Genomic DNA, 25,058 nt, shown 5'->3' on the forward strand with positions numbered 1-25,058 from the left:
CACAGCCTCCTTGCTCTTCTCTGGACCTGCTCCAGGACCTCAATCTCCTTCCTGAACTGAGGGGCCCAGAACTGGACACAGGACTCGAGGTGTGGCCTCACCAGTGCTGAGCACAGGGGCAAAATCACTTCCTTGGACCTGCTGGCCACGCTGTTCCTGATACAGGCCAGGATGCCATTGGCCTTCTTGGCTACCTGGGCACACTGCTGGCTCATGTTCAGCTTCCTGTCAATCCAGACTCCCAGGTCCCTTTCTGCCTGGCTGCTCTCAGCCACTCTGTGCCCAGCCTGGAGCTCCCCATGGGGTTGTTGTGGCCAAAGTGCAGGACCCGGCACTTGGCCTTGTTGAACCTCATCCCATTGGAATCAGCCCAACTCTCCAGTCTGTCCAGGTCCCTCTGCAGAGCCCTCCTGCCTTCCAGCTGATCCACACTTCCCCCCAGCTTAGTGTCAACTGTGAATTTGCTAATTGTGGACTCAATCCCCCCATCTAAATCATCAATAAAGATATTAAACAGAACTGGGCCCAGCACTGATCCCTTGGGGACACCACTAGTGACCGGCCGCTAACCTGGATCAGCACCATTCAGCACCACTCTCTGGGCCCGGCCCTCCAGCAGTTGCTAACCCAGGATATAGATGGACAGATGAACAAGTGTCTGTTTTGGTTTTGTTTCTTAAATTTATCAATGTTTTAAAATAACCTTCTTTCTTGCAAAGCCTTGTCTTTACATTAGTAGAAGTAAATGTGATGGCAGCATCTAATTCTGATGAAAATTCCAAGAAAGGATGGCAGAGTTTTGCCCTCTGAGAGTCAATGAGTGTCATGTCAGAACTTTTTTTGGGAAGTAGTGAATTACCGATGTTATAAAGTATTATAATTGTCCCAGTAAAGATAGAAAATTAAAGCAACAACTTCTAAAACTGAAAACAATGACAGTAGTTGAGACAGTGGTCAGTGAGATAACCAACTAAGAGAGTGGTTAATCTCTCTTTAGCTACAGGCATGAATATGATCGATTACCACACTGATGCAAATGACACAAAGAAGTCACAAAACTCGGAAAGTGTTAGAAATATCAGTTTCTCTGTCTTCTGTCCTGTAACTTTTGCCCCTTGTGAATATTAGTTTGAGTTCTTTTATAGTTTTCAATGCTCTAATAATTCTCTCATTTGCTATCAACTGTTACTTGGTTTAACACATTAAGAACCACATTTCCTCTTTGGAGATGATGAGTTATGGAAAGTGTTACTAAAGCTTGCTGCTTTAATTAAATCCTCTCTTTCTGAACAAGAGCAAGTGAATCATACAAAGAGTGAACTCTGAGAGATTTCTGAAAGCAATTGGGGTTACAGGGGGTATCCTGGTACATGTAGAACACTGACAACATCTGTAATAGGTGATGCACTGAAATCCTCACAGTACAAGATGTCTAAGTTATTTGTGGTCTGAAATTAAGGCCAAACTTCTTTCCCATCAGGGCCTTATTGGAAGTTTGGGTATTTGGTGAACTGCCTGAAAATTTGTGGGCAATAAAACTTCTTTTTCCTTGTGTATGATTTTTTTTTTTTTTTAAAGTTAACTAACATTGTTTTCCCTTTGCACAAACTCCATCCATATGTCTTTAAATTATGGCCAGTTTTCTAAGGTTCAGAATATCTTCAGTATATTGGTTGCCCGCACAGTTAATCTTTGTAGGTTTTTTGGTATAGAACAAGCATAAGAGATGCACAGACCTTAAGGAAGTAATTTGTGAACCACAACTGACTAAAATCCTTAAACATTCTGGTCAAGATAGAGACTTGTTTTTCAGGTATTGTAGGAATCTTTACCCTAGTTCTGTTTGCTAAATAATAATGTGATATAACAGATGAATCAGTATACTCAGTATGGTAGCCTGTGAATTTACAGCATGCCAGCATACATGAGCTCTCCCTAGGATGCTCTGAGTATGTGCTAACTTTAAGTTAACTGCAGTTTACAATAAATTGCCCTGCACGGAGGCATTCTTAGTGCTCAGTTTTTCAACTGGCATACTACTTACTCTGCAATTCTGTGTAACACCTTTACTATGTAAAGAGACCCTTGACTTCTTTTGTATTTGCTATTTCAAAAATTCATTTTTCCTTCATGCTCAGCAGAGCACATCAACCAAAAATTGGCAGATATTTCTATGAGAAAATAGTAAACCATTATTTTGTTTCTACAGTTTCAAGAAAGGATATGTAGTAGACTTGAGTTATGCATTTCCTCCAATAGCCATTCTTCTGTGATTCAAGGTTTTGAATAAATAATTCAGCACTCCAGCCTTGGCATAAATGATAAGGTCCTCCACAGGCCATGAAGAAAAGTGGTTTTCCTGCTCTTTAGTTGGTGACACTTGAGGACTTCACATCTTCTTGTAACCATGTTTAGAAGATTTGATTGGTGGTTTTCCTAGTCAAATGCTCAGGAAGTTTTAATAAGGAAAGTGGCAGCTAGTCTCCAAATAAGTAATGCTAAAATAGAAAACAAAACCAAAAATGATAGTGTTAATTTTCTATCTTCCAGACCCGTTTCAACCAGCATCTCAGTAATCAGGATTTTGCTTTGGATGAAGATGATGATGATGAAATGGAGAGAACAAGCAAGTAAGAAGCCTGTGTTGGTGGGTGTGTATGTATGGGAGAAAGGGTAACTGGTGTTATTCAGCAGAGTTGAGTTCAAGTGATGCATTTTTCTCCTGTCCAAGCTGCTAGCTTGATTCTTGATCCAGATGATATCAAGTTCCTTAGGATTGAATCTGCTTTTAATTAAAAAGAGGGGCAGACTATTATATCTTCTCATTATTGTTAGTGCCTATAAGAACTTGATATAGTCTCTGTTCATAGACTAAAGAGAAAAAGAAGCAGCAAAATTATGTTTATCAATGTAGTTGGTAATGACTTCATTGTGTTGTGGTTGTGACAACTGAAAGTTTTCTGAGGAGTCTGAAAGAGAAATATTGGCTTATGAGTCTATGTGTGAATTAAAGGAAAATCCTAAGTTGAGGCTTAAGCTGCATTGAAGCATTCTCTGACTGAATTCAGGAGACATTTTCATGATGAGTGCATATTTATATCAGCTGTGAAGGACCTTAAATGTCATATTAAGGGTGACTTGAAATAACACATTTAAGAGACAGGATTTCCAGCTATTGGTAACTGCTTCTCCACAGATATCAGACATCTATGTTTAGGAAAATTCTTAAGTAGAAACAAATTCTGTTTGTGTTACCTTTCAAAAGTCTCAGGAGACAATCTCCTACTTACTTACGGAAGTGGCTGTAATAAACCAGTTTTGTGTCTCTAGCTGATGGAAAAATTCTTATTTTTAGGTTATCATCAGAAGATAGTGAAGAAGCTTCTGCTTACTTTTATGATAGTGATGATTCTGGTGAAACTGGAATAACTCCTCATCATCAAGGAGAAATGGACCTGCTTGGGGAGATTCTGGACACGCTGAGCACACACAGTTCAGATCAAGGGAAGCTCTCTGGAGCTAAGAGCCTGGATTTTTTTAGGTCAATGGATGACATTGATTACAAGACTGAGGTTAGTGTACTGCTTGCACCTGAAAACCAGCTCCAATCCCATTATAAGCACTTGGGAAATCAACAACACACAGCTCAGACACTGCAGCATAGTCCTTAGAATTGCTACTGTGTCTTCCTAGGCCTGTGTAAGTTTACCAATGATAACCACTGCATGATGGTTTTTTACCAGCCAAGAGATTGATTACACTTTTGTTCTGTTTACCCAAGCCATCTTGGAGCTGCATTTTCCCCTCATAATGTTAACCACATATAGTGCTGTGAATAATATGATAATTTACATAGTCATATAGTTTAGTACAGTATTTAGCTGCTCAATCTGTTATTTCCAGGTCTTTTAAAAGTCTGTTTAGTGTGATTTAGAAGGTATTTATTTCCATTTTAATCTTGCATCCTTAAACTAGACATATTGATATGGTGATGTTTCCATCTTGATTAAGTCGTGAGATCCATGTGGTAGTTATACCTAAGCCACTGCTAGAATAATGCTCCAGAACTTTCTAAGAAAGCTCCTTGATCCCTTTTTTAGTTTTTGCTCAGGACCTGTAGTGTAAACAAAATGTTTGCTGACAACTTTTAAACTTTCACCAGGTCACTGCTTTGATGCTAGCTGAGAGTTAATGTTTTCAATCCCAGCTCTTACCAGCTCTTCAACATTTACTGCTGCTGAAAGGGATCCTATAATAGAATATTTGTTACTGGAACAGCAAATTCTGGTGCAAATGTTAAAAAAGCCTGTAAAATATCATGAGTGTCACACAAGGGTCACATTAATAAAATGTCCATTTTTGTTTGGCAAAAAAAATTAATATTGAAAGTTGGTATAATTAATTACTGAGGCACAGAGGAAATGCCATCTGGTTTTAGTTTTAGTCCAACTCCTCTTATTATGGCTATGAACAAGCAAAGTGTATCTTTGTTCACTGTCAAGACTGATTGTGAAAAGACTGAATGGACAGGGGAGGCAGAAATCCTTCCTCTGTACAAAAGAGGATCCTTAGCATAAGGGACCCAGTGTTCTGGTCAGAAAGTGTTAAAAAAAAGCCAAAACACTTGATCTTACAGTGCTTCTTGGATTGCTTTGTAACACTGAACCCCAGAGAGGATCCATAATTTAAGAACACACAAAATCCCTGATATTACTTTTGTTTCAAAAGTGCCAGTGTTGGGGACTTAGTGGTAATGTTAATTATATAGTAGTAACATTTTTATAAACATGTGTTCTTTCTTATAGAACAAGTCAAATGCACCAAGTGAGAGCAACCTTACCCTGCTCTGTAGCAGTGCCAGTGATCATGCAGAGTGGAACCTTGGCCAGGATGACAGTGTCCTCCATGGGAAGCAGCTGCCCCCATCACCAAGGAAGCCAGTTCCTTCTGGTGGCCACAGAGAATCTCTCTCCAGGTTGGAAGAAGAAAGTAGTGATAAAACCTTTATTCCTGACAAGATGGACACCACTAGTATGACAACCCCCTCTCCAGTACAAGCCAGTGCCCAGTTTGCTTCCCTGGAAAGCCTCAAAGCAGGCAATTCTTCCTATAAATATGCAAAGCAGAACGAAACACTAAGCAATACCTCAGAACAGCTCCCAGCAAATCTTGCTCAACATCCATCCATTTTGGTCCCTTGGGAGAAAGATGGGAAAGAAGGAACTGGAACTCCAGAAGAGGGTGGGCTTCTTCAAGAAGTGGTGTCACTATGTAAACTGAGCTCTGCTTTTCACTATGGTTTAAATATTTCAGAGGATAGCTTATCCAGTAGTAGCAGGGAAAATAAAACGTGAGAAAACTATGAGAAGAGAAACTTGACTCCCATCAGAAGTTAATGGGAGACTACTCAGGACTCCATATAACTCCATATAACATGATAACCAAAAGATGAAAAATTAATAAGATAGATTATAAAAATAATTCTCTTCAGTTGAGTATGCATTTGCTGCCATTGGTACATCTCTTCTTGGTTTACCCAGTTCATTTGTTGGCTGTAGTTAGATCCACAAAATGGAACTCTATATATGAATGCACTCTTAAATCAGGTACTAATTAGTCTCTGTGTATGGTGCTTCGTAGCATTTGCTTCCTCTAAGCAACAGGAAATGTTTCACCTAACAGGTAACCAGGTTTTGAAGGTACTCTGTTCATCCCATAAAGCATGAAATGAACACAGCAATCTGATTTGTCTGAAATGTACAAATGTTACTATTTGTAATGAATAATAATTGCCTTAATCTTTTGAGAAGGGTTTTCACTATCTTAGAAGATGAATGCAAATCTGCAAAACAGCAATAATGATTTTCCATGGCAAGAATTTGCTTCAGCATAGCAGGGGTAAAAGGAAACTTTTTTTAGATTAAGGAATTTCTTGTGAATATAACTTGGAACTTACTCCAAACTAAAACTGTTGCCCTGTCTTCCAGACTTCAGAAAGGCAGCGAGCATATGCTTTTCTTTCTTCTGTAAAGTACATGAAGTAATGACAATAATGTGACATTTATTGACTTCTGTTTACGACTAAGACACTTTAAAGACATAATATCTGGTTTCCCTACATAGAGTCTTATACCTAAAAATTTTCAGAAAGGAAAGTGTAGAAAATTTAGAGATTTCTGCCATTTTTTAATTTTCTTAGTTTGTGTTTGAAAAGTAATTTGTGCCTCCTCTGAACTATTTTCTTTCCACTTTTAGAAGCTACCTTTTCAAAGGTAGATTTAATTACTGTTATGTAAAAGTTGCATTTAGTTAAATTATTGAAGAGTCATGACTGAAAATTACTTGTAAGACTAGAAAACTAAAATTACAGATTCAGCTTGAGTCTGGAGATATTCAACTCTTATTTTAGCTAAGTTGAACAACCAAAACTCTCTTTGAATTCAGTGAAGGAGAATAAATGGACTTGGTGTATGTTGTATTTAGAACAAGCATTTGGCTTCCTTCTGGCAGCATTCCTGAGGAATATTTGGATTTCTTTAAAGTCTAAAAATTCTCACTGCTATATCCAGCAGCTCCTTTTTTTTCTTTTTCTTTTTTCTTTTGTTTTACTTTCTTTTTTTTTTTTCTTTTTTTTTAGTTTTTCTCCCCTTTTCTTTTTTTCTTTTTTCCACTTCTCCACCTTGCCATGAATGCATTGTCCTTCATGATAGCTCAGGACAGAAAAGGCACTAAGCATCAGCAGACTGGAGCCATCAGCTTTGAAGGATATTTGTGATACAGCTGGCAGAAATTAGTATAAAGTGAACTATGTCTGAGAACTATGTCCTGCTCTTCTAAACTCATGTCAGAAATCGTTTTTCTTTCTCTTTGGCCTGAATGATGAGTCTCAACCTCAGTATAGGCCTGAGTGAGCACACTCAGGAGGTCAGTATTTGGATCATATTGCAGTTTAATACCTTAATCATAGTTTGTAGCAAAGTTTAATATTGGTTGCCATGTTGAGATTTATGAATTAGTTTTCCTTTTAGCTTGCACAAATTGAAAGGGGCTTTTTGACTGGTTTATGACATTGCACCTGACCTAAGGGTGTGGGTCCATATCATTACTGGGGCAATGCTTGCTGCTTTACCAAAGGGATGTAGAGTGAGACTTTGGCTTTTTTTAATACCAAAGTTTCATCTTGTGCCAGAATGAGAACTGGCAGGGCCAGTACTTAGCATTGAGAATAAGCCTCGAGAATTATTATTTTTTAATCACTGTGATGAAGATTAAAGGTTGTAAAAGTGCTAATCTTCCAGAAACACATATGTCTGATTAGGACATTAACATTCCTGAGGGCATCTACAGTCTGTATTACTGGAGAATCTAGTATTCCAGATTAGAGAGAGGTCTGTACTCCAAAGTGTTCATCTGTCCCTTGGTTTCTTCTTGTTCATTCACATGATCTATTGCAGATTTTTTAACAACATCAAAATGTTATTTGCCAAAATATTGTGCACTGTTAGACGTCAAAAGTATCATAAAAACTATTATAAATGTTTGCTCTAAACTTTCTAGGTGGGTCAGACCAGGTGGCTCAGGTGCTGTTGAGGTGAGAAAGCTGCAGAGCAACCTCATGGATGCTTGTTCAGAGGTTGTATTAAGGATTCAGGAGAAGGAATGGATTTCCTCTGCTGGTACCAAGCATTGCCCAAATGTAGCACTGCCCACTGTGTCTCAGAGAAGAGGCAGCACCAAGCTCTTGGTCCTTGTAGCATTTCTGACTCGTTCTCATTCCTGTCCTTGCATTTTGTTGATGAGGTTTTCAAGATTCATGTTTTCTTTTCCTCTGACATGGTGTTTCTGTCACAGTTCAATCTAAAATGACTTCTTGTCTCCTTCAGTTGTTAAAGATAATAAACAGTGTTAATGTCTTGAGGAGAAAAATAGAAAAAATTTGGAAATTTTTTCCAAAAATTGTGACCATCGTTACTTTCAAAACCATCAAACACCTATGTCCAGGAATGCTGCTAGAGAATGGTTTTCAAAAATGCCTCTCTGATAGGATAAATCTTACTGGTTTTACGTGAGAATCAGGCACTGACCTCCTATTAACACAGAGATTGTCCCATCCTCACCTATGTAGAAAAGACATGAAAGCCACGTGAGGCTGCTAATATCCTTACAGTCTTTATGAGGATAATAAAATTGGAAGTGTGATAGTGGAATATTTCAAAATCAAGCCATTGCAGTAGTAAATCACTCTTTCATTGAGTGAATATGCAGGCTGAAAGGATGTGGACAGATGAATTGAAAGACGGAACATGAAACTCAACTTAGAATTATTTTTACTTCTGTCAAAACATTAGTTGCTCTGCTTATGCCACATTGTTTTCTTACTATTTATAAAGCCCATAGAGTGTTTACAGTCATTAAAGAGTATGTCTTTTTTGGGTTTTAACCTTATATAGGTTAAAAAATAGCTCAGTCTTATTATCTATGTTGAATTTAACTGTAGGTGCATTTTTATCTCTGTAATATTGCAGAATCTTTTCCACTTGCTATCAGTGATCTTTTAAAAAGGCTAATATTTGTGCCTTATTTAGACAGAATTACCAGTTACCAAATAGATACAGAGTCCAAGTGATATTTCTGGTTTAACACTGTTATTCTCTGTCCTTGTGATAGTATAAAACTGCTTATTGGCCACATATACAGTATTTTTATTAATACGTCGGGCTCTATATTAAGAGAAATCATCCAGGTCCAGTAATTTTTACAAGTTTCACACTTGTATGCTTTTTATTTGTGGAAACCCTTCTAATGTCCTTGAAAATCATCATTCATCACCAGCTAATGGTGAGAATTGAATTCTGCTCAGTCAGAGCTCCTGGGGTCCTAAGAAGCATCTCTTTTCTTCAGGATCTCAAAATTCTTCCCATTTCTCCTGTTTAAGGGAGAAACCAGGTTATCTGATTAAGCTTTGTGATCTGTTACTTACACATAGGAAAAAATATCTGATGTAGAAAGTCAAACTAGGACTTGAATTTAATCTCTTCAAGTTTGTTTTGCATAGGCATCTGCCTGAAATGAGCCGTATCAATTATCTGGTTTGGGGGGAAAAAGTAAGAGGAGTAGAAAGAGAAAGGGACCCTTGAGTTGTTCCTGGGAGTCCTCAGGAGGTGTTTAATAACTTTGAGGAAACCCAGATTTCAGGATATTGTGTAGTGTTCTAGCTCAGTTGTAGTGATTCTAACCCAGCCACGTAGGCAAAGGTGATATTGCTTATGGAATAATCCCCTATGGGATCTGCAGAATGGATAAAGCATTGTCCCAGTCAAAGCCTTCCCATCCATGTTTACAGAGATGCAACACCTGAAAACAGCACAGCTTTTTAGGGAAGGACAGCACTGTGGATGCAGAGGTGATGCCTCCCCACCCTCTATGCATGCAGAGGGCAATCTGTGTGGAGTAGGCAGTTGTTTGCTCTTCCAGCCCATGTATTTGGGCATCATGTAGCTCCAAAATATAGGCTTGTTCTGAAGGAAAAAAGTAGATGTAGATGTTGTCATAGAATTGCTGACTGAACCTTTCATTGTCATTTAGCATTTCAGTGATTCTGCTGCTGTTTGGATGGGGTCATCAGCAATTCTCCCCACTGACTGCAGCCCCCTCTCAGGCATGGTAACACAGACTTCAGCTGGAGTTTTAGACACATGCATATGAAAATCCCACCCATGCTATTAGATGAGTGTTCTAGATCTCAGAAATCTGTTTTAGATGTCTTTTCATGTTTTTACAATGAGCCAGTTTACAACCTTGTCTTCTTGTAAAAATGTAAGGTCTAAGCAGAAGAACAGTTTAGCCAGGTTTTAGACCATCTTCTCTTTCTCCACCAATCAATTATATTCAGTGCTACAGAACAATCTTTCGTTGTGCAGCTGTCTAATGGAGTTGCTTGGAGCATCTAAAATCTTCTCTATGCATGTAATTAATTGAAGGAACATTTCATGCAATAATCAAAGTGCCAGCATGAGACCCTTTTGGAAATGCACTCCCTGTGTGATACTGACTGTCATGCCTGGTCCTGCAGGAAGGAGCCCCATGGTCTGCCCTGACTCCACAGGGAGAGGCCAAGGCTGCTCTCTTTTTCCAAGGAGTCAGCATCTTCTCTCTTAGTGCCAGGCTCTGTCCAGGTGCTGTGAGACTCCAGCCAGCATCTTCCCAACAGCCTGAAATTTCAGGCTGAATAAATGGGGCTAGTAAAGTTAGACCTGTGGCAAGCAGCTTCCTTATTGCAAAGCTCAGGATGGTGAAGGTTGTCTGTGCCCGTGATACCGTGTTACATTTTTGGTGAATGAATGTAGAAATAAAAAAAAAAAATGCACCAGCAAAACCAGTATGAATGGTGATGTGACTTGTCTTCAGTACCTTCTTTGCTGCTATTAGATGGATATGTCTTTGCCAAGAGTTGTTTACCTGTTAATAGAATCCAGGCTGAATAGGATGTGTCCTCATCTTCACCCCAAGAGCATGAATCACAGCTGGTCTAGAATTCATGGTCCTCAGGGTGGTTGAAAATAAAGGAATGGAAAAGGGATGGTACATTTTTCTGTGCAAATCCTTTCTTGGTTTGCTTTGCAGTGTCTGTTTTACAGTTTTAGTCAGTGGCCAATTGAAAGTACTGGAAGCTGCTGAACTGCTTCTAAATAGAGTTGCCTGATGAGTCCACAGCCACCTTACTGCTGAAAACCATCCACCAGCCATGAGATGGGCAGGGCCATTGCCATTTTCTGCTGGGTTGAAGTAGGAAGCAGGTAACACAGTTGGAAGTTATGCTAAGGTTTATTGTAGTAAAGGGTACTCAAATTAATTTGTACTATTACTTAGGTCAATACTAACAACTTATGTATTTAGAGTCCAGTAACAGTATTAACATTTGAAAAATAAGTTGAGCTCAAGTACATTGACATTTCGTATGATTCTGTGTGACTTGACATTTTGTTTCTGTTGAAAATAAGGGAGCTTCTTAGTTGTGGGGGAAAATGTGTTGACTTTCAAATCTTTGGTGAATTTTGTGCAATATTTCTCATTGTTTCAAAGTAATTTAGTAGTGCACATCTGCTTTCCAAGCAGATCCTTGAAATGGTATTTTTCAAAATGTGTAGAATTACATGTAGCTTTGAAAAATTGTTGTATGATAAAAATATGAAGAATATATTCTAATGAGGCAAATGTATATTTCCAATGACTGGGAATGATTGTGGATGTCACATTCTATGGAAATGACAAGGCCTAAGTCAATGTTTGCATACCAGTAGTTCTATGTAATGCTTAAAACTGTAACCTGGTTAAATTGACATAAATTAAAATATTAGAATTTATGATGTTTTGATCAAGATGAGGAGTTAAGCAGTGCTTTTCAGTACCACCAGTGAAGTGAAATCTCATGGTGGAGACCATATGTATTAAGAATCCCATTTGTGACATCCCTAATTATCATAAGTCATTACTTAAAATATCTACTAATATTGCCAGTATCCTTTTTATTTCTGTAAATTAATTTCTTTGTATATTGATGTACATTTTGTTTTAACCTTTCATTTTCCCTAGAGAACTTCTTTAAATTAATATACTTGAATGAGGCAATAAAGCACTGTGGAACAGCCAGTCTTGGTGCAGCTTGCACTAAAGCACATCACATCTGTTACTTCACAATTTGTGAGGAGGAAGAGAATTTTAGATGCTTACATGTTTAGCCAGGTGACAATTTGTGTTTGTTATTTTTTGATCGGTGTCAGATATGATAAGAAATGCCTCAACACAGAACAAAGCAACATTATGTGTACCAATGCCTCTCTTTTTTTTTTTTTTTTTTAGAATGTTGTTGTATATGGTCTTTTTTTGTGACATTTAAAAAACCATTCCGTACAATGTCCTTGTTGTGAGCATTTAATACATGTAGGAGAGGCATGAAGTACAGGATGTTTTGAAATTTTATTGATAACTTTAATAATTCTGGAGATTTAAAAAAAACAAACAACCCAACCAGCATTGTTCTAACAGTTTAAAAAATTTAATTATTTACTGACCTTAAATAAAACTAGAACCACATCTAAGAATTTACTCCATGTTTTTGCACCCTATGGACTACTGTTCAAAGCCATCTCAAGAACTGTAATTCAGACCTTAGTCTCCTGTCAGTAGTGCACTGTGTAGATGTAGAGAATGAACTGTGATGTGTGCTGTGTTTTGGGGCAGGGTTTTTTCTCCCCCTCCCAAGTTTGTGGTGTCAGTAGAAGTTTTTGGTGAACTCCACATTGCCATAAAGTGCCCAACACTGTGCTATAAAATAAAACTTAACAGTATCAAAATTCCATGGGTGGTGCAGGCTCTTGTTTGCTGGGTTGACCTGAATAGCTGCTTCATGTTTATCAGGTATAGAGATTAGAACAATGCCCTGACTCTGTGTGGTATTGGATGGTTTTCTTCTTGAACAGTCATTTCAGTTTCTCAAGCATAGGGGAAGCTGAAAGGTGTTTTTTCTTTCTTAATTACTGTTCATACAATGCACAAGTTAAATGCTGATTACCTTTGTAGTTCCAATGGTATTTTGCTGCTTTTAAAAATCTTGTCTAATCATGCCTATTGTTAAACAACTTTTTTTTTTTTTTTTTTTTTATCTGTAGCTCTTCAAGTTCTTCACAAAAAAGTAGGCACATTATCTCATTTTATAGATTAAGAAATTGAGCTTTTCAGGGGAACCTGCATGCAGAAGGTACAGTAGTAATAGCTGATGGGTGACAAGGTCTGGACCTTTAACACTGGATATTAAAAAAACTGTGATCATCATGTCACCCAGCATTTCTGTGTTCTTAAGCCAAGTGTGGCAAGTATCAGCCCAGCCTCCTATAGTTCCTGTGATCAGGTCTGACTGGGGGGTGGCTCTGTGTGCTGCTGGGTCACCAGAACCTCACCTCATCCCCACTTGGGTCTGTCAGAACCCTTGGCTGAAGCCCCTGCACCCGGGGCACCGCAGGGCTCCCCCCGCTCCCACTGCCTGTGCAGGGAGCACCCCTTGGCTTTGGGTGGGGTCAGGAAGGAAAATGAAGGTGTGGTTTAGTTTTAGCTCAGACAGGCTAAATAACACATGGAACAATAACACATTGTGGATAAGTTCTCAGGGTCTGACTTAGCTTCTTTATACAGTTGCTTTGCTGAGACGTTTTATGTGAGTGTATAATTATTTCTGTTAGGATTTTACTTTAAATGTCTGTGCAGTGTAGTCTGATCTGTGATTCACTCTTCTAAATTAAAAGCATTTTGATATCCCGTGCAGACAATCCATGGAGCCTGGTTTCCATACTGATGCAGTGAATCCACAACTGATGAAACAATTACAAATGAGGTTCCTGCAGAACAAAGAGGGTGTGATTTTAACACTTGCTATTAAACTCCTACTAGCTTACTGTAGCTAGCAGAGTGATGCAAGCTGTGAAGACTGGTAGCAGAGATCTGCACTGCTTGCTGAAGTGTGGGACATCTTGCAGTCATTTCTTCATTTTGCCAGTAGACATGCCCACGTATTTCTTCAGTTCTTGATGAACAGATGGCTGTGCCAAGGAGCCTCTTGTCATAGGTCCTGTTTATGAGCCAATGGAGGATGTTCTGGAATGCAGAAGTCTTTGTAATTTTTTGCAGGAGGAGTGAGCAAGTATGAGGATTGAGAGAGACTGAGTTTGCCTGCTTTCCTTAGTTTGTTGTCTCAAGGTACTGTGTGTGGTTGCAGCTTGCCTTCTATGGAAGGCTCCATTCAAAAAGTTGTTTCAAACCTAAGATTGGCAAAAAGATCAAAAAAGAGGAGGTAATATGACACCTGGTCAGAGTTGGCAAATTTTACCCAGATGGTACAGTGGGACTCTGTCCCTGTCACTGCAGCTATCCCAAGTGTCTGAAAAGGGCTTTGGCACAGCAGTCCCATGGTGGCACCCTGGGTGTGAAAGCTGGCATGTCTTTAAGAGTTGTGGCCTTTGAGGGTAAAAACTGACTCAAAGCAGTGTCTTGCTGGGGACTTATTTAGGAGATGTCACACTCTGCTTCATTAGTAGCTTCTTGGTTGTTTGTGTTCCAAAAGCAGCTGAGAATATTGCTTTTGCAAGATACTTTCACACAGCTGCAGCCACACCTGGATGATGGACAAAGCATTTCATTTTCTCTCCAGAACTCAGAGTAAACCTCATGTTCATAAAAGGAAAAGTAACTTCATCAAATCCAAGAGATTTTGATTTTTATTTGATGTGACAAGCAATAGCAACAACAACAAACCAAAGCAATGCCTGCAGTGATGTTGCGGGTTTGCTGGTATTGAGATAAAACAGAGCAGAGTCAGGCTGCAGATTTTCATCTGTCAGAAAAAATGCTGGCAGCTTCTTAAGCTTTAAACTCCCGGAGGCTGTCAATCCTGTTACAAATTCTATATGAAACATAAACAAGTGCAGTTCTAAGAGCAAAGTTTGGAAAGCCCATTTGGAATGTGCTATTGGCCATAGATAGTCTGCTTTCTGTGCCTGCCTATTTCACTCTTCTCCTGAATGTCAAAGGGCCAGGATCCTGATGCCATGCTGCTCCACTGCCATAGATGCCTTGCACGAGACTCATTTGCCTGCAGAAACTTGTTTTTCAGGTATGTATAGTCCTATGAGTAGCTCAACTACTGTACTTTCCAAAAGGGGTATTTTTATCCTGGTATAAAATCACTTCATTTGATTTATCTTAAAACACTTCCCAAATGATGAAGAGGAATGTTTCTGTGTGTTCAGGATGGTCAGAGGGTGCTTTTCTCAGCCTGGACTATTAAAAAGCCAAAAGTTAAGAAACATATTTTAATTTCAAGCTTTAGTCTTGACGTGCTCATCTTAAAACTTGTGGAGCCCAGTTTTCTGGAGAGTGATTTAGTGTTGGTGATTTGATTGAAATTGGAATAGATGACTTCTGATCGATGGTGATTCTGACAGATGACTGAGACTGTGTCACCTGTTTTAGAAGTCACAGGTCCAGCAGGAAGTTTTGGCTGCCTGCTCCCCCCACCCTCCCTGCAAACCTTTGTTCAGTTTTGTGCTAGCACTGGCTCCTCAGTCACTAATTTAACATTCTATAGTATCAGCAGTTTTCTCTTCACTGTTCCCTTTAAGAAAATAACCTGTTAATATAATACCACCTGTTTAGCAATGAGAAGGATTATGTACTTAAAATGTTCAGCTGAATAATACATACAAACACCTGACATTTGGCCTGCTCTGAGACTGGGTGACATGCTTATTTAATGATTTGGAAAATGTTACAATGGTAATGTAGAAATTAAAATGTCATTTTAAAATATTTGTATTTAACTTATCTGATTCTGTTCTTTTCTACATTTCCCCTTGGCATATTTGAGCTGGGGGTCATGGTAGCAGCCTGACACTGTGGATACTTTGAATGATCTGCTGAACATTGCTGGCATTTCAGCCTAATTAGTTGCATCCTATTTTATGATTTGTCTGTGGTCCTTTGGGTTGCTGGCCCAGAATTTTTTTTAACCTTTTTTTTTTTTTTTTTTTTTTTATAATGCTCATCATTGTCTCGTTTTAAATGTCAGCAGACCAGTACTTGTGTAATTGTTTTTTCCCCCTTTTTTCTTCAGAAAATTTGACTAATGACTTCTACACCTCAGGCAGGCCAAATGAGAAAAAAGGATCCCAGGACTGAGTGACAAATACAGGCAAATCCAGTCCATGCAGGTGATGAGCACAGCCACGTTTCTCTGGCTGGTGTTTACCCACAGTTTTGAACTGGGATGATCTTTTCTTGGGCTGGTTTAATCACTTGTGCCAGCACTGGGCCATCTGCAAAAGGAAGATCTACAACCATCTTCTCTTTTGGGCTCATTTCTCATGCAAAAACCTGCCACAGCCTTCCTCTCCCTGGGGTCAGGTTGGAAATAGCTGTCTGTGATCCTGCAACAGATCCCTCTGGAATAAATTGCTTGGGCACTGGGTGAGTCCAGCTGGACACTGAGGTTGGTACCAGCAGCTGCAGAACCAGCAGGATGCCCTGGCACTGCTGGATCCACACAGCACTTGGGCATCATTTCCTGGCTTGCTGTGGAGATAACTAAAAGCAGCTAAAGCTACATTTAACTGTTTAAGCTGGAGCAAAAACCTGTGGAAACACCCTGACTGCAGACTGATGCCTTTCTAAGCTGCCTAAAGATGGGGAAGTAATACTCAAGAGTAACACCTGAAATGGTATTAATACTGTGTACTGGCTACATGGAAGACATCAAGGGTTTGATTTTGTGGGACAGAAAGCAGCTACTTAACCTGGGGCTGCCCCATGCTGTGACTAATGGGACATTGCCAACATGCTGGGGGACAAATAGCTGTAGGTACTGGTGAAAAAAAAGAAATCCCAGCCCAAAGGGTCATGGATAATAAAGATTGCCAGGTGGAGCCCACCCTCTGGGGCTGCTCTCACTGTTGCTGGCACTGTTGCTGAATTTTTGCTGCTGAGTGAAGTTTAGCACAGGTCCCCAGTGAAACTAAGTGGGTTTAAATTGGAAACAGACATTTTTGTCATCACAGGTTATTGCAATACATGCCAAGGAAAATTGCACTTTTGCTGAATCTACAGGTGAAACCTGGAAGGTCAGGCACAACACTGAGCTGAGAAACATATCGTGCTTTAACTGGGACTGTGAAGAGCATAAAACCAGAAGAAGGCCTGTTTGGTTTTTCTCTGGTCAAAAAAGATGATTTAAACTCGTGATTTGAACATGTCAGTCTTGCTGGTGTGTGAGTTGGATGAACTGCTGGTAAATGCTTCACTAAATGCTTTTGGGGAAAGAAAAATTGCAGCCTGATAAAGCAGAAATTGAAAGCAACTTTTGTGAAGCCAAGTCAAAATACAACAACATTGCTTAAATTGGTTGCTCTATAAAGTCTCCAATGCATTTTTATCCTGTAAACATAATTTGAAGGGACCTAAACCTTGAAAAATCAGCACTGAACTGAGAACTCTGGCCTTCAGGACTACACTTGTGCCTTGATTCATAATTTATACCCTGGCTTTTCAATGTGCAAGAGGTCTTCACACCTCGTGGCATGCATTATAGATGGAGGAGTTTAGGTTAAAACATGCTTTCATTATGAGGCATAGGGTATTGCCTGCTCTCCACATCAGACTCATATGTGCAATTCAAACAAGACCTCACTCTGCTCCCAATGAACACACACCAGATGTACCTTTTATAAGTGTGAGTTTTTGCAGCATCTTGACACATGCCAGTGGTTTGAAGCCTGTGCATGCTTCAGTGGGGCATGAAAGCCCCATCCAGCCATCCAACTGTGACGTTTTGCAATAGGCAAAATTTTAGTGTCAGCTGCTCACTGTTCAACTTTATTGATTTACAATGTCTGAGCTGATGCTCTTTCCTTGGATTGTTTTCCAAGGTGTCAGTTTTCTTTAGCTGGGAGGTGATTGAATAGCACAGGAAGAGGAACTTGGCCAAAAATCCTCTGATCCATGATTTCTGATGTTATGTGACATTACACATGGAAGGTTTGTCCTGCAGTGAGACTTGCAGGAGACTTGGGGCTTATGTTAAATAAAATATAGTACAGGAATTTTTGGCTGGGAAAAAGACTCAGTTGTCACATTTGTCTCCTACCTGGAGAGAAGCTTTCTGCTGTGGGACTTTATAATGGCCATTTAAAAAAGATTATAAACTATGTTCTTTGTCTAATACTGCAATTTAGGTGATATTTATTATTAATTAGCATCTGTTTGCACAATGATCACTAACCAGCCTTCAGACACTGACAGTGTCTCAGCCACACTCAGTGGCTCAGCTTCTTCTTGAGCAGAGACAGATGGGCCAGAGGCTTTCTTGCTTCCCCAGGAGACAGGAATTTTGGAGACCTTGGAAGGGAGAGGATTCGAGGATTCCCCATCGGAGAGCCCTGTGCTGAGTAGGCCTGTTGTGGCTGGAAAACTAGCACAGCATCCCAGCTGTAAGTCATGCACTGTCAGAATTTTAGATCACTCAGTTGTACTGGAGAGGAAAGATAACCCTGTTTTGTTCCAACAAATAAGAATTTTTAAGGTTCCTTGTGGCATCATGAAACAAGTCCTCGGTGGTGGTGGTGTTCATCTTCCAGAGAGCACATAAAAGCATCTTTTCTGTTTCTAACCCACAAGGTCAGATGACACTCATCAGTGTTAATTGCTTGGGAAAGTGAGGTCTTACAGCATCCAGTTACAAAAATAATGGCAAAGCTTGTGTTTCGTGGTTTTTGAGATATTCCTCAGGTTCAGACTTAAGAGGTGCTACTCCTTCAAGCAGTTAAATCAGCTTTTTCACGAGTCCCCTTGTTACACTGGATTCTCCCCCATTAGCTTGTGCTTTTGTAGAATTATTTAAACTTGCAAGAAACAAAAAATTGGACAGTTATTTGAAAACAAGTCATGATGCTCAACTTAAGCCCTGAAGCAGTGTACTTCACAGGGAATACATGACAGGGCAGCAGTGGCTGATACACATTTATCAAAGGAGGGGGTAGGAGTAATTCCTCAAGGTGGTGGAATTGGTTTCACCACATTGTATGCTGCAATTATTTGGCAGGTGCTCCAAGTGCCCTCCTCTCAATGCCAAACAGCTGCCCTGGATGCAGCACAGGGTGCTGGTGTCTGACACCAACATGCAGGGAACAGAATTTCTCCCCAAAAAGGTCGTATTCTCCTGCTGTCCCAGTTGGATCATTTCTGTAAAATGAGCTGTTCTTGCTAAGAGAATTTATAGCAGCTTACTTACCTTCATGGCAGTCCTTCAGAGGGCTGAGCGTGGGTCCCCCTTCCTAAAGCCCCAGAGGCCAGAGGTGTGGGGATGGGCCAGTCTCAGCTGGGAAGGAGAGGCCATGTCAAGTATGAGAAGTGACAAGAAGTGAGGCAGAATGGGCTGATGGCCATTGCCTCACAGCATCATCCTGCTGTCAGCAGCAGTTTCTTCTAAGAGCTGCCTCTTCAGTGCTCTCTGCTATTTGGGATATCAGCTGCTGAGATGACCATTGGGCCAGGGTTGGGCATTGCTCATAGGAGGCACGTGAAAATGAAGGAATAATGTTCAGTTTGTCTGGAATCTCTCTTACCCAGAGGTGTCCTGGGGATGCAGTCACAGCAAGCTGGGCTGGAGAGGGGCTGGCAGCCCAACTGCAAGCATCAGTGTAGTTCAGCTCCTCCAAGGAGTTGCAACTATCTGATGCCTTGGAACAACAGGACTTGGTTTCTGAGGCTGTTGATCTTCATTGAAAATTAACAGAGAAACTTCACAAGGGCAGAAAGCCCCTTGTGAAAGTGAGATTTAGATTAAGTGCAGGAAATTCTTACTGCTTAGCATTTTTCTGGCTGCACTCATCCAGCATGTTGGAAAGACAGCAGTCATTTATAAAAGAGAGCCTGTGGTTCTCAGCTTGTATAAATTACCTCCTGTGAAGCTGTATTGGTCCTTGCTTCCTTAGAACCTGGCACAAACCCCCTCCCTTTGATGGGCACAGGACTCTCCCTTGGCAGGGATGGAGTCAGAGGATGGGGCAGATTGGAATGTTGAGGCTGGCAACCCCAGCTGCAGCACAAAGCACACTCATGTCATCCCCAAGCATGGAAAAGGTTTCTTGATCACTTGATTCCAAATGGCAAATTTTACTCTTTAAACTGCAAATATAGTTCTGGCCTGGGGATAATTTCCTTTGCAAATGCATGATGAAATAATCCCATAAAGAAAGACAGAGAGAAAGAACGAAAGACAGAGAGGAAGAAAGACAGAGAGAAAGAAAGAAAGACAGAGAGAGAGAAAGAAAGAGAGAGAGAAAGAAAGAAAGAAAGAAAGAAAGAAAGAAAGAAAGAAAGAAAGAAAGAAAGAAAGAAAGAAAGAAAGAAAGAAAGAAAGAAAGAAAGAAAGAAAGAAAGAAAGAAAGAAAGAAAGAAAGAAAGAAAGAAAGAAAGAAAGAAAGAAAGAAAGAAAGAAAGAAAGAAAGAAAGAAAGACAAAGAGAGAAAGAAAGAGAGAAAGAGAGAAAGAAAGAAAGAAAGAAAGAAAGAAAGAAAGAAAGAGAGAGAAATAGAGAAAGAAAATCAAATCAAAACAAACCAACCAAAACAGGTTACGTGTGGTTTCACACAGTCTTTATTTATTGGTCATTTTGATCCTGAACTCAGAAAACAGTAAAGTCAATACACCAAATAAGCTAGAAACATACTATGTACAGAGAAAGAAGGAATAGTTAATTTTACATAAAACAGAGAAGGCACGTAATGCAGGGATGCTCTGTGATAATTTTGAGCTGCCTAGGTAAAAATTCCTGGGCCTCTGAAGTTACTCCTCAGTGTTTCACAGGCTGGATGTTCCCTCTTTCAAGGGAAGAAGGAATGAACTGGGAAAAGTGAATGGATTGTGAAAAGGGAGCAAGTTGCTTCCCCTGCTTCTGAGTATCTTCAGAGGGATTAGGTGCAGAGCAGAGCATCTGCTGTAATTTAGCAACTTGTTTTTCTTTGCAGGAGGCTGTTGGACATGAAGAGAAACTTCTGATGTGTAAAGATGGGGAGTAAGTTGTATCTCAATTTCTTTATTGGTTAAAATAAATTATTTTAATTTTAATTAAATAGTGAGATAGTTTAAACAAATGTAATTTTGAAATATTTTAAGTCTTCTGTATGAAGACATATTGATGGAGGCTATCAGTGCTTTTAGGGCACTCAAAGCAGCAGAAATGTTCTCCACAACTCTTAGATATTATTACTCTTCCCTTAATGCCTGCTCTGTACACATTTTATTCTATCCCTGGGCTGAGAAGCAGCAAACAGCTTGACATCTCCTGCATCAGTCTTAATCTGGGGTTTAAATTTCAGCAGGGATGGTATGAGACACTCTTTATAATGTATTTTCTTTTGTCTTAACTGCTGTTCCCTGGCTGGGACATGGCCCAGAAGAGTCAGTCTTCCTAACCATGCATCTCATGGTCACTATATCATGGCAATATAGTGATGGCTTTGGGAATTTTTATGCTTCTCCAGGCTGTTGAGCTCCTCCTGCTGCAGCATCTGCCCCCCTTCCTCCTTTGGATGTTGCTTTGTTAATTCAGATTTTCAGAAAGTGTATTTAAAAGTGACATTTGTGCCTTTTGGGCCTGTTTGTTTCTTGTAAGACTATAAATAGGGGTTTGAATATTTCGTATTTTAATCCCTACTTGCAACATAACATGTTCCCTCTAAGCTATCTCTCATACAGATCTGCTTCAGTGGGTAATTCTCATTCCTGACTCACCTCTCTCTCACTCTCCTCCCTCCCTTTCCCGTGGCCTCACTGCTATGAAAACCCAGCTTCACCCTTGCTGTAACCCAGCTTTTGCCTCCACCTTCCTCAGGTGCCACCCAACTTTCACTTCCTTCTCTCATTTTTGCATGAATTTTCACAATTTTTATTCTTATTGTTTCCTCTCTGCTGAGACTGACACCAATCCCAGTTTACCCCATTCCTAGTTTAAAGGTTTTCCCCTTGCCTTCTGTTTCCTTGAGTTACCTTCTACAGAGCTCACTCATATTTCAATGTGAGATTTTCTTCTGTTGTGTCTTTTTAATTCCTTAGGAACACATTGCTCAGAGCTCTCTTTGGGCTGTATGAAAACTCTTCAGACTTTCATCTCCTCTGCCTCTTCATTATTCTGTATACATCCCTGGGTTTCTTGATCAGCCCTATAGACTCTCTGTGTGGCAACAGCTTTCTCAAATATCTGATTACCGACAGATTGCTTTTCTGCTGTCTCCAAACTTTCATCCAGAAAGCCAAAACACAGGGAGGAGCAGAATCACTTTCCAGCCACTTCCTTCTTCCTGCTCTGTCTTGGTGAACAATAATTCCTGCCCCTTGCAAACTGCCTCTCTCTTCAGCTGCTGTCTCTCTTTTGTCGTTTTTCTTTGAATCTTTGACTAATTTAATCTGAAAGACCCTTCTGATGTCACCTAGTCCAACCTCCTGCTCAAAGAAGGGTGAACTTCAAAGTTAGATCTTTGTTATAACCATTCTTCTGCTATTTCTGAAACGACTTGGGGCAAATGCTGGGCTAAAGCAAGTTTTGGTTAAAAGCTATTACATGTGTGTTTACATAATGCCATGATTTGAGAAGCTCTACCCTGAATCTTTGATATCTCTTACCTCCCATCATATTTTTGGTAACCATTACTATTTTGGTAACCATTCTTTCCTTAGTTGCCATTTGAACTCTGGTTTTAGACCAGCTGTATAGCAATTGTATAGCTGCAGGAGTAAAGCTGTAAGTTGGGCTAGAATCAAATCTCTTGTGATTGTTGCTGTGACTACATTCTGCTCTTCTAACTCAGCTTGAATCTTACCATCCACTTGTATTTTCTGTAGTGCCTTGTTTTGGAAGATATTGGTGATGACTGCAAAAAGTCCAGAATGAGTGCACTGCCCCAGGTACTGCTAATTGTCTCAGACAAAAATAAATGTGGGTGACATGGATCTTCAGCAGCTCCCTGAGGGGTTCATTCAAGATAATTATGAATTGATCATTAATTAAAAAGATGAGTTAAACTCTTGGATACTGGTGTGCATACTCTACTGTGCAACTCCTGGGATGACCATCTGGGGGCTGATGTGTGTTATCTGGGATGTTTCACAACTGTGGGAATGTATGAGCTGAACTGCAGGGAGAAAGAGATGCCACGATGAGCTGCATTGCCTCTTTATTGTGGGTTCATCTTGTGTGGGAGCAATGTTTATGCTTTAGTTTCTTGACTACGTGTGAAAATTAACTGGATGAGATCCTGTTAAAGTTTGCCTCTACGTTTCAAGTACCCCTTTGAACCGGGTGTATTTTTGGCACTGTCTTTCCTACTCCAAGAATGATCATTAAATCTCTTGAAGATTTCACGACAAGATTTCTTCCAAACTTCTCCTGTTATTCCATCACATTTTATGCATTTGTTTCTTTTTCAACAAACAGTTGCAATCCTTTTGCTGCTGAGGTTTACGAGGTAGTTAAACGGGATTACCCCTGTTTTAAAAGAGGAAAATTGAAGCATAAAAATTTATTTGCCCATGATCATATGAGATGTCTGAGGTCCAGGAGAAGAACCAAGTCTGTTGTAATTATTTCCAAGTCAGTGCTTTATGTGTAGGCCATTTCTGCCTCTTTTCTGGTATTTTCCATGAGCTTTAGGAAATGTTTTTGAGCATGTGTTTTGGCAGCCAATGTATGGTTACAATATGAGAAGAAATAGTTTTATAAAATGGACTGTTGGTAACAGCAACACTGTAATAAGAAAATACCATTAGTGTAGATGGGCAGAATTTATTTAGGATGTTTATATTCCAATGTATCCTAAGAGTTCAGATTGTGCTCACTGGACACTTTAGGACATGTTCTTTTATACTCAGAGAAATGTGTGGAAATTGACATTCTTTTCAGTAGAAGGTGGAGGGGCAGCAGATAAAATGAGGGAACCAGAGGAAAGAAAACCAGTTAAATTCGAAGCATTTATTTTTGAGAGTTTTTGCACAACTTCTTTTTAATCCCTGATTAACAGATGAAAGTAGATATGTTGAGACACAGCTCTAGCACTAAACCCTTTGATAAGAGAATTGCAATGTCTTTATGGTACAGGCTCATCTGATTTGTCTGCATCTCCTTCTGCAGCGGTGGTTGCTCAGCAGTCAAAGGAAAGAACAAAGGAGAAGCTGTTGTTCCTGCTGGATCCAAGACAGGCACTTATGTGTATTCCAGGAGCCATTACTGTCTGTAATGCCTGCTGCTGATTATCAAGGCTGGAGTTTCCAGTGCAAATAAAAATTGTCCTTGGACAAGTTGCTCCAAAACCGTGGTAAATGGCACCGGTTCACTTAAATGCTACGAGAATTTTAATGGTATTGAAAATATCGAATGCTCAAAGTCCTTGTAACCTTTATGAGTATTCCTGGTATCAAAATTAATATTAATATATCTAACATATATACACTGTCCCCTTTCAGCCATCTTCCAGGAGGGAGGAGCCCTTTCTTCTAAATCAGCCTTTCCATCGGCGGCGGCTGCACCATGTTCCACATCTCCACCCGGGATCCCTCCTTCTCCTGCCGGCTGGGGCTGTAGGTCCCTTGGGTTGCCCGTTTATTGGCAGCAATGACTGAAACCACAACTGCCAAGAAGAGGATCAATAACAAGGCCAGGGTTACTGAGCCAATGGAGGCGAATATGTTCCACATCAAGTCAGCTGCCAACTGGAAGGATTGAAATAATTGCAATATAATTTACGGCAAGAGAATGCTGAGGCACAGGTGAGCTACCATGGAAGGGAAACAAAAAGCAATTTTATGGACAGGGCTTCGTATAGATGAGCTGCTGCTGAAGCACCATTTATTGGTAGAGGAGGCCATTAGCCCACCCAGAATTTTCTTTGCACTCTTCAGAAACTTGCACACGTGGTGCTGGATGTTTAACGTAAAAGGCAGAGCTGGATGAATTTCACCTAATAATCCATAAGTTAATGTCTGCAGACTGTGGTAGTAATTCAGCTGTTATTTCTTTGATCACTTTAATAATAATTCATTATCCTTAGTTTAGTTGTGACCAGGGTATTGCTAGTCCTTGCTGCTGCAAGTTAAACATGAGTTATTTTGACTGGATATATATTCAAGTCAAAGCTTTATGTGAATACTTGTACTTGCATACAGAAAATTTTCTTCCTGTAAATATTTTTGTAAAAGATATTAACTCCACAGGCATTCCTGCCAGTAAACATTTCTACCAGCACATTTCCATGAAGTAAGTGTACAGAGGCTACACAAGAGTGCAAATCTATTCAGTGAGGAACTAATAAGAATTTTTTTTGCAAATGTTTCAAAATATTCATCCAGCTCTTCCTCAACACCCAGGCTTTGCAGCTTCATCTACAGAAATACAAGCAGTAAGTACAGGATAAATGTAAGAATGCTCTGATTTTTTTTTTTTTTTTCTGTTTTCATGTGGCAATGGA

At 39.8% G+C, this 25,058-nt stretch overlaps 2 protein-coding genes across 7 annotated transcripts in view; one reads left to right on the forward strand and one right to left on the reverse strand.

Annotated features, from left to right (window-relative positions):
- Nucleotides 1–23,875, forward strand: part of DENND1B (DENN domain containing 1B) — a 167,310-nt gene extending 143,435 nt beyond the window's left edge. For 3 of the 4 annotated variants that reach the window (XM_071751047.1, XM_071751048.1, XM_071751049.1), the window contains 3 exons: nt 2,551–2,630; nt 3,356–3,572; nt 4,806–12,356. In XM_071751047.1, coding sequence (XP_071607148.1) covers nt 2,551–2,630; nt 3,356–3,572; nt 4,806–5,354 — 846 coding nt within the window. In that variant the 3' untranslated portion in view covers nt 5,355–12,356. Of the gene's footprint in view, nt 1–2,550; nt 2,631–3,355; nt 3,573–4,805; nt 12,357–23,739 lie in introns of those variants that run through there. The other variant, XM_071751050.1, reaches the window with a different exon arrangement.
- The window catches only part of CRB1 (crumbs cell polarity complex component 1), a 103,860-nt gene continuing 102,355 nt past the window's right edge, over nt 23,554–25,058 (reverse strand). For 2 of the 3 annotated variants that reach the window (XM_071751044.1, XM_071751045.1), the window contains exon 12: nt 23,554–24,303. In XM_071751044.1, coding sequence (XP_071607145.1) covers nt 24,088–24,303 — 216 coding nt within the window. In that variant the 3' untranslated portion in view covers nt 23,554–24,087. The remainder of the gene's footprint in view (nt 24,304–25,058) is intronic. The other variant, XM_071751046.1, reaches the window with a different exon arrangement.

The sequence above is a fragment of the Heliangelus exortis genome, chromosome 8 (genome assembly GCF_036169615.1).
Source record: "Heliangelus exortis chromosome 8, bHelExo1.hap1, whole genome shotgun sequence".
Lineage (NCBI taxonomy): Eukaryota > Metazoa > Chordata > Aves > Apodiformes > Trochilidae > Heliangelus > Heliangelus exortis.